The sequence below is a fragment of the Periplaneta americana genome, chromosome 17 (assembly GCF_040183065.1).
Source record: "Periplaneta americana isolate PAMFEO1 chromosome 17, P.americana_PAMFEO1_priV1, whole genome shotgun sequence".
NCBI lineage: Eukaryota > Metazoa > Arthropoda > Insecta > Blattodea > Blattidae > Periplaneta > Periplaneta americana.
The window spans coordinates 2,469,485-2,483,496 of NC_091133.1; the positions used below are offsets into that span (position 1 = coordinate 2,469,485).

The following is a 14,012-nucleotide window of genomic DNA, read 5'->3' on the forward strand; positions in this document are numbered from 1 at the left end:
GGCGCGCCTGCCGCCAGAGTTACACGTAAAATACCGGCAAGTCATGGTACGGAACACTAACTACTCTACAAACATTAGGCTTACCTGCATCACAACAGATATTGAAAGTGACGACCTTCAACTCGAACACATTCCCTGTATCTCCGAAAACAATTCTGATCCACTCAAAAAAGTTCATGTTGACTGATTGTCTGTATTTCTCTCCTGATGTTGTCGTTCAATTCTTGTAACGAGTGCGGATTTGATGTGTATCTTACACTTTATTCTTTAACATTCCCCATCTTCTTGCTGCGTAGATTAGGTTTAATTTTTACTTAGTTAATAAAAAAAAAAATTCTCTCTTCTTAATTCTTACAATGATCTGTCTAGCTTTTATTAGTCTGCTAATTCTTTTAGTACTTTGATTTTTATTGTATTTGTATATTCAATATTAATTATAATTATAATTATAATTGTATTCTTTATATTGTAGTTGTAATCCCCTGGTAGAGGCAGGCCTTATCTCTACCAGATTAAATAAATAAATAAATGAATGAATGAATGAATGAATGAATGAATGAATGAATGAATGAATGAATAAATAAATAAATAAATATCGTATTGAGATAGGTCAGGGGAACGAGGTGGTCACAATTCTCGACTAATTACTCTGTCACCAAACACACTTCGCAATTCATGCATAGAATTCGCAGCAGTGTGCGCTGTAGCTGAAACCAGCCACTCAATCGTTCATTTCTTGTTAGTTGCGGAAATTTTTTTTTTTTTAATTGAGGTTACATAAATGTATGACTCAACTGTTGTGTCGAAAAATATGGGACCGATAATTCTACTCGCACTCACTGCACACCAAACCCCAACATTTCCAGCGTGGTGAGGAACTTCATGAATAATATGGGGATTTTCACACAATCTCGGATATTTTTCCATCATCATACGATAAAAGGCACAGTGCACAGTGTAGTTTGACACAATCTGGGATATTTTTCCATCAACATACGATAAAAGACACAGTGCACAGTGCACAACCTGGGATATTTTTCCATCATACGATAAAAGACACAGTGCACAGTGTAGTTTGACACAACCTGGGATATTTCTCCATCATCATACGATAAAAGACACAGTGCACAGTGTAGTTTGACACAACCTGGAATTTTTTTTCCATCATCATACGATAAAAGACACAGTGCACAGTGTAGTTTGACACAACCTGGGATATTTTTCCATCATCATACGATAAAAGACACAGTGCACAGTGTAGTTTCACACAATCTGGGATATTTTTCCATCATCATACGATAAAAGACACAGTGCACGGTGTAGTTTCACACAATCTGGGATATTTTTCCATCATCATACGATAAAAGACACAGTGCACAGTGTAGTTTCACACAATCTGGGATATTTTTCCATCATCATACGATAAAAGACACAGTGCACGGTGTAGTTTCACACAATCTGGGATATTTTTCCATCATCATACGATAAAAGACACAGTGCACAGTGTAGTTTCACACAATCTGGGATATTTTTCCATCATCATACGATAAAAGACACAGTGCACAGTGTAGTTTCACACAATCTGGGATATTTTTCCATCATCATACGATAAAAGACACAGTGCACGGTGTAGTTTCACACAATCTGGGATATTTTTTAAATCCAAGAGAATTGTAGAGTAATTTTTCGTCAAGTGTGTATTGATTGCAAGTTGTTGAAACAATGTACTTAATGAAGAGCTAGCAGATAGAATTTATATATACGATAATGCTATGATGGCACATTGGTTGTGGCCAGACAGGTTCACAGGACGAAGACATCCAGAGAGGAAGATACTTATAAGCATTCTTCGCCATCATTCTGTACACAAAGGATGATCAAGATCTACAACTGCTGAAGTAGAGTTGGAAATTCTGGATATGGTGAATGGCACTCCAGTGATTAGCATAAGAGAGGTATCAATGGAAGTATTAGTTGGTTATTTATCTATCTGAAGAACCAGAGACATATCCTCACCATCCACAGCTTGTTTAGGCCAAGATGATCCTACGCTAGTAATATTCTTGCAGCACTGTGGTGTAAATCCTAACTTCTTTTCATTTCTGATATTTACAGACGAAGCTCAGTTTACAAGAGATAGAAACAAAAGGTTTCACATTCATCATCTATGGAGAATTGAAAATCCACAATATATCACAACACCAACAGCAATTCTTCAGCATCTAATAATCTTTCATTGGACGCTACGCACTTCCAAACAGAATTACAGGGAGGCCTACAGAAATTTCCTGAAAAACAAGATGGCTGATTTGTTGGGCAAGACGCGAATTATCATTTGTCGAGAAATGCTCTTCGTGCATGATGCGATCAGCAAATTTTAGTATCATTACATGCAGGTGTCCTGGTTAGTGGATTGGTATGGGCAGAACACTGCCTGGCCTCCATGCTTACCTGAATTAAATCAACTCTTCATTCCTACTTATAGGCCTTTTATAATGTTTGGTGTATTCATATCCAGTGGAAGGTGCGGGAACTCTCTGAAATGGAATTGTGGCAGGTTGTCCAGCAATATGCAACACAACAAGAATATCGGACAGTATTCGTGGGGCAACGAGATGTCGAAGAGCGGCCTGTATTCAACACTTTGTATATTTTCTAATGTGAAGACCTGACTGTGAGAGTCTCCATTTAATTAGATTCTACTATTATTGTGTTTAGAAAACATTTCCGGACCCGTGTTGATAAAGACTAGTTTTTGGTACTGACCATTTATGAGCAGTTCCTTCTCGAATTTATGCCGTGTATTTTTTTAAACAGCCAGTAGGAATAAATATCTGAAGATTTAAACTATGTATGACGCAATATTTCAGACACAATGATATCAATGTAGTTTTTTTTTTTTTTTCAGGGAATGTAGCATAAATGTCAACAAACTAAATAGAATATGCATAAAATTAGTCTTCATGCTATGACGCTGGTGTATAAAGGAAGCTTTGGTTAGGTATTTCCTCATTCTTCTACCTCAGTTCTCTGTTCACATGCATTTATACTTGTTTTTTTTTTTAAAGAAGGGGTATGACAGCTAAGCGGGCGAGTTTGGAACTACAGCGCTATACAGCCAACATGTGAGATCACGCTATCAGCTGATGTGAGCTAGCAGATGACGTTAAATGGCTTGCGTTAAAACATTCATTGACAATATATAATGTTTCATGCTTTATATAGAACTGTGATACATAAAATAAAGAAACAATATAACTAAATATCGCATATTCTTCGCATCTAAAATAATACGAGATGTTACAACAGAATTTATATTTTAACAACTAAAATACACTTACGAATAGAGCAGCAGTAAAGTGTAAACAAAAACAAGATGACAGAAATTCCATCAGGGTGTATCGCGATGTTTTAATGTGTGTTTCTGTCATTTTTAAACCACTGGAGAAATGCGACAGATTAACTGAGAAGAATGACACTCGTGAAAACAATTATATGTATAGACATGTCCGAAAACTATAATACGAATACGAAGGAGCATTGTTACGACACAACGTAACAATACACACTTCGACATTCACAGTAAGGGAACAATAATAATTTTGTACTCACCATTCAGATGGCTTCAATCGACGGGAAGCGGCACTATTCCCTCCATGTCTACTTCGCTGCCACTGCCCTCGCTGTCGGAAGTCGCATCACTACTGGAATTTGAGGAATCTCCAACTCTAATAATAATGCTGTCGATAGCATTATCTAGCACACTTTCTCTCTCTGAAGCCTTCCTTTAATTCTTTCTCTATATGTGCCACTGCTTTTTTCCAATCTTCAGCATCCACTTTCTCCACCCCCTCAACAATAAGCTTTTCCACCTCCCGTAATGAAAAAGTTTTATTGTTGGCAGCAACATGTCCCTTAACCTGAGACCGTAGCAATTCAATAGCACTGTAGTGACAATGGTAAGGAGGAAGTCGTATGACTTGATGCCCATGTTGCTTAGCCAGTTCATCCACGTAATACGTGGGAGTCCTGGGTTTGATATCTTTAACAATGCCAAGCAGGGCTCCCTTGGGCAAGGTGGGATCAGCTTGCACTCCATGCCTCACAAGCCAGTTCAGCATTTCTTCTTTCCTTGTAGCAAGATTTGGCGCCTTGTCGACTTGAACAGCATTGTCCATCACAATTACTCTCTTCTCCTCGATGTTGGGCATTAATTGTTCCTTGAACCACCTACAAAATCGGTCGTGGTCCATCTCCTCGTGGTAATCCACTGTTTTCTTGGACTTGAAGAGAAGAAGCACTCCACCTACAAACCCATGGGATGTCCCTGCATGGAGAACAATGAATCTCCCTCCTTTACCGGTGGGACCGGGCATTGACCCCTTAACGGTATCGTCAGACCAGCCTTTGGTCCTGGTGTGGCCTGCATTAACCCACGTTTCATCAAGCCACACGACTTCTTGTAGATTTACTCCATGAATGTTTTTTAAAAATGTGCACCTCAAGGTCACAATATCTCCCCTTTCCATTAGTAACTTCCTAACATTTATACGTTTATATTCGAAACCAAGGTTGTGCAATACTTTGTACAGGGAACTGTAACCGCCAGAAAATAAATCACACTCCCTTAGCGATACTAATAGTTTCTTCACTGTCGGGTGTTCTCTCCTGATATAATAATCATAAACCCTCTTCTTTCCCGGGGTGGAGAGCTTAGAAGATTCTTCTGGCGAATTGAATTTCTCCAGTGTCACCCTCCACACAGTATTTTTACTCACACCAAGAGCTGCCGCAGTACGTTGTTGTATCTGAGTGAAGGGTATCAACGGAGTATTCGTTTGACGAATCTTTTCGTCCTCCTTCTCGAAAAAGTTCCTGGCAGCAATTATCATCTCCCTTCCCTGGGATCGAATGGAGACACCATGACCAGCGGTTCTTAGTGACTCTCTGGAAGGATGAATTCTTGGTCGACCTCTTCGAGGTGTCATTATATAAAAAGCAATATTAAAATAGTATTAAATATAAAAACCACTATAAAACACAATACTGTACGAAGAATTTGATACAGTAAACAGTACTATAAATCACTAACAATAAAACACTAACAAAACGATGAATGATGAATATAATATTAACTAAAGGCAATATCACACAAGGGTATAAATAATATGATGCAAAAATCAACAAAGAACGAAACACGAAACGTACGAATAGCTGACACTGTGTACACAATGAATGGTACCAAGAAAGCGACTGAACACGTGGGAATAGCGTCCTAGCGTCATTAACATTTGGCAACTCAGCCACTCTTACCATAGCAACAAGCCTCCCACACTATGCGATATTCAGTTGTTTTGCCAATCGCAACGCTCCTGTCATACCCCATCTTTCAAAAAAACAAGTATAGTCCTCTTGGTTTCTTCTCTCTTTCAAAGATATTCTTAAAGTATTCGAATAGTTCAACCATGATCAAGCACCTACTGCCACCTGGGGCCTGTTTCTCAAAAACATTAGTTTAGTAGTTCACCAGTTACTAGTTACCAGAGTATATTTCACCAGCTCTAGTAGATTCTGTTTCTCAAACTATTTCACCAGTCTAGTAACTTGTGACAATTTTTCACTAGTCACATGATCTCTTTCACTAGTCAGCTGATTGAGTTCATTTGTTTATACCCATTGGTAGGTATTGTTATTTGGGGTTAGGAGGCTAAGTTGTTTGTGTTTTGGTTCTTACTTCTCTCTTCCCTTGAAATTCCATCAATTGAAAGCAAATTAACTATACTCAATATATATTATTTTAATGTACCGAAGTACATATGATATTTCCATGCAGATATTCTGCATCATCATACGATGAAAGAGTAATGGAACGTTCCATTACTCTTTCATCATATACTCAATATGATTAATGACTCAAAGGATATATCATTCGGTGCGTTTTCAAGCATAATAACAAAAATGATAAAGTAAACGACTGGACAAAAAAATTTGTAATAAGTGAGGCTATGGAACTGATACTTAAGAACAAAGATTATGCATACGTTAGGGACACTTATTGGCCCAACATTAAGAAAGCAACTTTGACGAGTACCAATTCAAGTTCACAGTATCATAATATGAACACATTATGTAGCAAGTGAGTCTACTGGCGACATGGATGCCACTTATGACTTGAAAAATCGCTATTTTTTTTTTCAGTTTTACGTTTGATCTATTCATAAATTAGTGTCGTTTTGTATTTAATTTGTAGGCTAAAGTTGACAATGTCAGAAGAACTGGCAGTGGAGGAGGAAAGCCAGCAAAAATTACTGCAGTTGATGAATTGGTATTAAATTATTAGGAAAAAAATCTGCATGTGTTGCTGGTCTAGGGCAGAAAAACCACATGGCATTGGAAAATAATCAACATCCCGATTTGTAGAGCAATTTGTATTTGAAGCTTTGCTGATAATGCATGACTTCTATTTGTTTGTCTTGTTATGGCAGGTCCCACTATATTTAACAACTCTTCAAGCTTTTCAGCACTTTATTTAAACCGTTCATTATATTTAAACAATGCTCCCGTAAAGGAATAATAATTGTTCTTTCTCGATATAGGTTTAGCTCTTCTCACAACAACTTCTTTACTACTTCAATCGAAATCACTAAACCACATTTATTAAAAAAATAACTACAATATTTTGTTTTAATTATCTGAGAAAGACTGCCACTGGTAACTGATAATATAGAAATCACCAGTCTTTAGAGTCGTGTAGGAATATTCCTGTTAAATACTAGTATAATCAACTAGATTAGCATTTTGAGAAACAGAATCACTTTTGAACTGGTGAAATCGACCAATATTACTAGTCTGTGAACTGGTAACTACTACTTTACCCTTGTAGTTTCTAGAAACACAGACTTGTAAAATAAACTAATATTACTACTGTACAGACTAGTATTACTAGTCCGTGAGTTTTGAGAAACAGGCCCCAGGTAACTACTACTTTACCCTTGTAGTTTCTAGAAACACAGACTTGTAAAATAAACTAATATTACTACTGTACAGACTAGTATTACTAGTCCGTGAGTTTTGAGAAACAGGCCCCAGGTAACTACTACTTTACCCTTGTAGTTTCTAGAAACACAGACTTGTAAAATAAACTAATATTACTACTGTACAGACTAGTATTACTAGTCCGTGAGTTTTGAGAAACAGGCCCCTGCACACCTGAACAGGTCACTAGTACATACAGCGCTATCTTGTTTAAATCTACAGTCTTATTTTAGAAACATGGGGTTGCATATGTATCTAGATCAATAATTTTACTGCACACCAGTGATTCTGGCAAACTAAGTCAAAGAAGGCAACAGTTTTGAGGTATAAAAGAAATTAATTTTTGAATTGTAAATTTAGTTAATGTGATATGTAGGCCTATCATTCAAATGTGAAAAGTGTGAAATGTGCTGTGATTTACCAAGATGTATCCCTCCTTCACGAATTATGACTCTACTTGTTAAAAAGTTACGAAACTGGAGATAGGCCTATATCCACCTTACAGCTGCCAGTCTGACTGTATATTTGTGATAAAATGCTACTTTACATCTCTCGTCTCATACTAATTGGCATATGAAGGCTGCCATGATTTGTAAAACACCTGCAAATATAAACGATAACTAAAACTGGACTTGTGCACGACCAACAGCATCATATAGCAACAAGTAAGTAGGCCTAACTGCGTGCGTGTGTAAATTCTGAGAAGAATAAATATTTCTGTGTAGGAGATAACCTCCAATCTTTGAACGTGTGCACGTCTCATTGTTGTTGTTATTATTATTATTATTATTATTATTATTATTATTATTTTATGCTAGACGTCTTGAACTTGACAACTTATTCTTATGTAAGGCCGTAAAGGATGATACTGATTGTGAATCCTTCATAAGCAATATCTACCTTTGGGTCCCTTCGAATGGTTTAACATTTCAAAGACATTTTTATAGGCTACCTGTAAGCCGAAATCTCTCTCTACTTGTCAGATGCATGAAAGCTCCCAATTTACATTGTATTAATTCAGATCCGTTTAATGTATAGTCTGTTGTTTGGTTATTCTTATATTAAGCATACTCATCTAAATAGCATTCACTTCAACTTCATTCGTTCGTGTTGTTTTGTTTTTGAGCTTTTCTGTATCATGTATTTTGCAGTTATCTATTCATTTGTCATTATTGTTTATTTTTATTTGTCTCTAATTTTTATAATTATTTGTATGCACTGTTTTTATAATTCCTTGTTAACTGTAAATCTTGTGCAGAACTGTTATTGGCCCCAGGCTGTTGTACAGCACAAAAAATATTCGTAAATAAATACAATAAATAAAAATGAAATAAATTATTATTATCACTATTATTATAATTATTATTATTACAAAACATGCAGTCTCTTCCAAGCACCTCAATTTACCTCTGATGAAGGCCTTTTCTCTTCTGTATATTTGTTCTCATGTATTTCAGTAGCCAAAGGATCAAACTCTGGCTTCATCTTGATCCCATCCATCACAACTGAAAGAATTAATTCATAAACTGCCATTCATTTGCCCAATGTAGGAAAAATTTATTTGGAGTGATAATATTTATGAAACTTACAAATATGTCCGAAACTACTTACGGGCTATAAGAAAATCTGCCGAATACTTGCTATGAGTTGGTAGATCCTTCCAGCATTATTAAGGATACATAATTAGCTGTTAATCGATGTGGAAGAATTCCAAGTTTGATATGTAACATGTTAGTTATATCTTCCATTCCTAGTAGCTTTAAATTATGAAATTGCATTTTAAGGGGATTTCAGTCTATTATTTCCAATTTTTTCTCTAAAAATATACGAATTTGTACAATACCTATTACATAGACTTTCTTCTCTTATAATTTTATCACCAGAATACTTTCTCCTTTATAATTTTCCTTCATCCACGATAGGAGGTAAGTATAGTACTTGGGATATGCCTCTATTTTGAAGTAAATGATACCTGGACAGATCACACTCTAATCTTCATTCCTCTCAAGAAGATTCCGTAAATCAATAACCATAATGTAACTTAAAACCATTCCTGGTACAACCACTGACTGGTTCCTATGTTCGGAAATGGAAAATGAGGAATGCACAGACACATGTGGTGCAATGACTGATGACGCGACACAGAAGATGCAGTGACATGTCTAATCATTATTTTCAACTAACAACGCAACATAAGCAGCAAATGCATACGGGACTTCTACAAAACGTACTTACATTATGAAGAATACACGACAGGTAGCCGACTGCTAGCATGGTATGATATTTAAGCTCTGAATTACCAACCACTATCACGTACCAGTATGTCGCAACACGCAATTTCAAAACAGCACAGCAACGATGCGGTATTCCGCGGAAGCATACAGGAAATGACTGATCTATCACTGTTCCCAACTTCATGTTTGCGTTATGTTGTGAGTTGTGATGCCGCCATATATAAATTAAACAACTTGTTTGTAATCTTATGACGCCCAATTGTAGTCCAAGGTCAGTTCTCGCCATTGCCTCCACATACAGAAAGCGCTCTAGGCTCTATCAAGTGGTTCTTTGTTCTGGATGGAATTCAGAGTCATTGTTTACATGCGGAGCCTTCTTGAATGGTATGAAGATTAGCAATATTCAGTTATTATTTCAGATTTTCAATGCACTGAGAAGTAATAGCCTATATGGTTAATATATAAAATTAATAGGCAACATATACAATCTTCAAACAATGCAGTTAGGACATCTTCAGTGATCAAGCACAAACTCGGTAACGAGCAATTCACTATAATGTGACAAAGTCTTATTATCACGTCTAGGAAAACATTTACTGATATTGGGAACGACAAACTCAAATAGGAGACGAAATATCTATAGTGAATTTGTTGAGATATATAGAGTGGGGCTTCAAAAAGGGCGCGTCAGCTACTATGGCTATTTGCGCCCTTATCTAAAATTCTTCATAAAACAAAGACACAAATAATACAATAATCAGAGTGCTAAAATAACTAAAAAGCGTTGTCACGATAAAACGAGGCACACAAGTTGAGACCGTGGCGAAACTTGAGCTGGTCCTCAACATACTTTGATGTCCAATGTCTGGGAAGTGGCATTTATTTCTGTATAAACTGAATTTTGCTTTTCGAAAGATGTAATTAAGGAAGGATAAATGTCATTTTCAATGTAATGTATTACCAATATCATGAAAGCCTTTGGAAAAGTAATACTGCAGTTTTTCTTTCAAATTTTGAGTCTTGAAGACAGTTGATTACAAGTGATTGTTGTATAGTCAACTGTCTGAAAACAGGTCTGAACCTCACAAGTGATACCAACATGGCAGCTCTTATGACGCAACTAGAACAGAAGATAATGAGATTCGGTGGCAGGTTCCTCTTCCCGTCCATTGCATACATCGCTGACTAGCTACATATTACACTAGTCACACTTCAGATGTATAAAAACAAACAAATGTTCTTCCTCTGACACAAATCGTCAAGTGAGATGTACTGCCTGATAATATGTAAATGTACGTATCAAACAGAACCTCAGAGGTATGCAAGTGATGAGTTGATAAATTTACCTTATGTTCACACAAAACTTCTTTGCTGTGTTGATAAATCAAAGAACCCATGGTTTCCTTTTCTACAATCCTCCTTACAATGCAAAAAATTATGGATAAACTCCAGAACACGGCTTGCACCCTTCCCCTCTACCCCCACCGCACCCACCATGCAACTACCTATTTTCCTTGCACAGTCCTCCCTCTCTCGCGTTCACACGCTTCATCTTGCTCCTACTACCTAAAACTTTCACAAATAAAGCACAATCAACTGAAAGAACGATAAATGGCAATATCAAAAATAATATCTAGACGAACGGGATATAATAATATATACCTGACTGACAATAGCAGTACACGGTAAGTATATTTTGGTGACTAACACAATTTATCTGCATAGATTACATACCAGTATCCTATATTATTTCTAATTTCCTCCTAAATACAACATAATCACTGGTATAATAATCATAAATGTGTGATCAGAGATAGACCCAACGGGCATAAGTAACATCAAATCAGCCGTGATGGATCCATTTCTTTTACCATTTTTTATAGGTTCCAGTGATCAATAACACAGAGAAATGTTTCGTACCTATGGGACTTTAAATAATAATAATAATAATAATAATAATAATAATAATAATAATAATAATAATAATAATAATAATAATAATAGAGAATGCACAAAGAGTAGCTTATTTCCAAAACCTAATATATTACTTTTCACAAATTTTACAACAAAGACGAAAATCTGTTATTTTGTTTTGTGACGGTCGATTTTATTATTTTTTTTTTAATTGAACCTTTTAAAATATCTCTACTTGTTTCATTCAAAACCATTTCCAAAACGAAATATTATATTCCTAAATTTTACATTTTAAAAAATGAAATAGATTGTCTTGGAAATAAAAGTGAAAATAGCACACTTTGGCAACAATAATGTGCTCATGCTCGAGGAATTTCTAAAAATTCAAAGGTACAGTGGTTTATTTAAAACACCAAGAAACATATTACAAACATACTGAAAGAAACATGAATAATAATCGGACGGTTCAGATATCTAGATACAAAATTACACAAAATCTTCATTTTGAAATTCAATTATGTCTTGCATTCCACCATCTTTTATTCTGCAGGCTGTACTCCCAAAGCTTCTTTGAAGAAATCGATTTGATCCCATGGCCTGGAGCAGCTCTTTGACATCTGATATCTTAGGTGAACTTGTTTTGTTTCAAGAGTTGGCTGCACCCAAAGAGTTTGTAATATTTAATTCTGGAAACAGATTTAAAATATAATGAGAATAAATTTTATCATAAAACAATCTATTCATTGTGTAGTTGATGACCACCAAGTTAGAGGTCAGTACAGACTTTTTAATTAGTAGCGGTAATAGTAGGCCCAGGAGTAGTGGTAATAAGCCTAGTAGTAGTGGTAATAATAGACCTAGTAAAAGGTATCCCCGTAACATGCCATGAAGGCATTTGGGGGGGCATGGAGGTAGAGCCCCATGCGTTCCATGACCTCGGCACTAGAATGAGGTGGTGTGGTCGGCACCACGCTCTGACCGCCTTTTACCCCCGGGAAAGACCCGGTACTCAATTTTATAGGAGGCTGAGTGAACCTCGGGGCCGTTCTGAAAGTTTGGCAACGAGAAAAAATCCTGTCAACACCTGGGATCGAACCCCGGACCTTCCAGTCAATAATAGACCTAGTAGTAGTGGTAATAGGCCTAGTAGTAATGGTAATAGGAGGCCTAGTTTCGATAGTAACTTATTAGTAGACCTAGTAGTAGTGGTAATAGTAGGACTAGTAGTAATGGTAATAGTAGGCCTAGTAGTAGTGGTAATATTAGGTCTAGTAGTAGTGGTAATAATAGACCTAGTAGTAGTGGTAATAATAGACCTAGTAGTAGTAGTAATAGTAGGCCTAGTAGTAGTGGTAATAGTAGGCCTAGTAGTAGTGGTAATAGTAGGTGTAGTAGTAGTGGTAGTAGTAGGTCTAGTTTTTGTGGTAATAGTAGGTCTAGTTTTTGTGGCAATAGTAGGCCTAGTAGTAATGACAATAGTAGGCCTATTGGTAGTAGTGGTAATAGTAGACCTAGTAGTAGTGGTAATAATAGGCCTAGTAGTAGTGGTAATAGTAGGCCTAGTAGTAGTGGTCTAGGTCTAGTAGTAGTGGTAATAATAGGCCTAGTAGTACCGGTAGTGGTAATAGTAGGCCTAGTAGCAGTAGTAATAGTAGGCCTAGTAGCAGTGATAATAGTAGGCCTAGTAGTAGTGGTAATAATAGGTCTAGTAGTAGTGGTAATAATAGGCCTAGTAGTACTGGTAGTGGTAATAGTAGGCCTAGTAGCAGTAGTAATAGTAGGCCTAGTAGCAGTGGTAATAGTAGGTGTAGTAGTAGTAGTAGTAGGTCTAGTTTTTGTGGTAATGGTAGGTCTAGTTTTTGTGGCAACAGTAGGCCTAGTAGTGGTAATAGTAGACCTAGTAGTAGTGGTAATAATAGGCCTAGTAGTAGTGATAATAGTAGGCCTAGTATTAGTTGTAATAGTAGGCCTAGTTTTTGTGGTAATGGTACGCCTAGTAGTAGTGGTAATATACAGGGGCGTATTTTGCGGGCTACCGGCGGTAGCCCAAGGAAATTACAAAAGAAAAAGTTTATAATATAACATAATATAATAATTTTGTATTAGTTTTACCATAGTAATTAAAATTAAAGTAATTGTTAGATATATTTTGTGTAATAATAGGGTCAGCGGTAGCCCAAACCCTTTAACCAGTATACGCCACTGGGTAATAATAGGCCTAGTAGTAGTAGTAATAGCAGGCCTAGTTTTGGTGGTATTAGTAAGCCTAGTAGTAGTGAGACCTAGTTAGTAGTAGTGATAATAATAGACCTAGTAGTAGTGGTAATAGTAGGCCTAGTAGTAGTAGTCATAGTAGACCTAGTAGTAGTGGTAATAATATGCATAACTAGGCCATCAGATATATTTTCACTAATTTCTTTGCATTTCATACAACCAAAAACTAGAAGTACATACTGTACAATACGGAAATTACATGATTAATTCATTTATTGTGAAACAAAACCGTTTTAGACAGATATAGCCTGAGGATTTTCGTATGCACTCTGCTATTATAATCCACTGTAATATGATGGCACCTAACCCTTACAGACAGACATTGTTGAAACCAACCTTATAAACCTGATTAATGTGTTTCTGGAAAAACTTTATCCAAGAAATATTCCGACATTCTGTAAACACATTCAAAGGAGGAACTGCAGTTGGAACATTCTTTCAAATATTAAGATATTATGCATGCTTTTCTGAGCATCCTACAATAGTAGCTATGTTCGAACAATTATTTGCGGCGCAGTATTTCACCATTTTCTTATTATTTCCCTTCAAGTGTAC

At 36.4% G+C, this 14,012-nt stretch overlaps 2 protein-coding genes across 8 annotated transcripts in view; both read right to left on the reverse strand.

Moving 5' to 3' along the window:
• Positions 1 to 11,075, reverse strand: part of LOC138693486 (zinc finger protein 235-like) — a 31,186-nt gene extending 20,111 nt beyond the window's left edge. Inside the window, exons 1-3 of one of the 7 annotated variants that reach the window (XM_069817490.1) lie at positions 10,932 to 11,068; positions 10,775 to 10,841; positions 8,443 to 8,540 (exon numbers count right to left, since the gene is read on the reverse strand). In XM_069817490.1, coding sequence (XP_069673591.1) covers positions 8,443 to 8,535 — 93 coding nt within the window. In that variant the 5' untranslated portion in view covers positions 8,536 to 8,540; positions 10,775 to 10,841; positions 10,932 to 11,068. The other 6 variants (XM_069817488.1, XM_069817487.1, XM_069817491.1 and 3 more) reach the window with 6 other exon arrangements.
• Positions 11,076 to 11,566: 491 nt separating this feature from the next.
• LOC138693484 (zinc finger protein 233-like) overlaps positions 11,567 to 14,012 on the reverse strand; it is an 81,259-nt gene continuing 78,813 nt past the window's right edge. Inside the window, exon 7 of the mRNA XM_069817478.1 lies at positions 11,567 to 11,869. Within this exon, the coding sequence (XP_069673579.1) occupies positions 11,809 to 11,869 (61 nt within the window). The 3' untranslated portion in view covers positions 11,567 to 11,808. The remainder of the gene's footprint in view (positions 11,870 to 14,012) is intronic.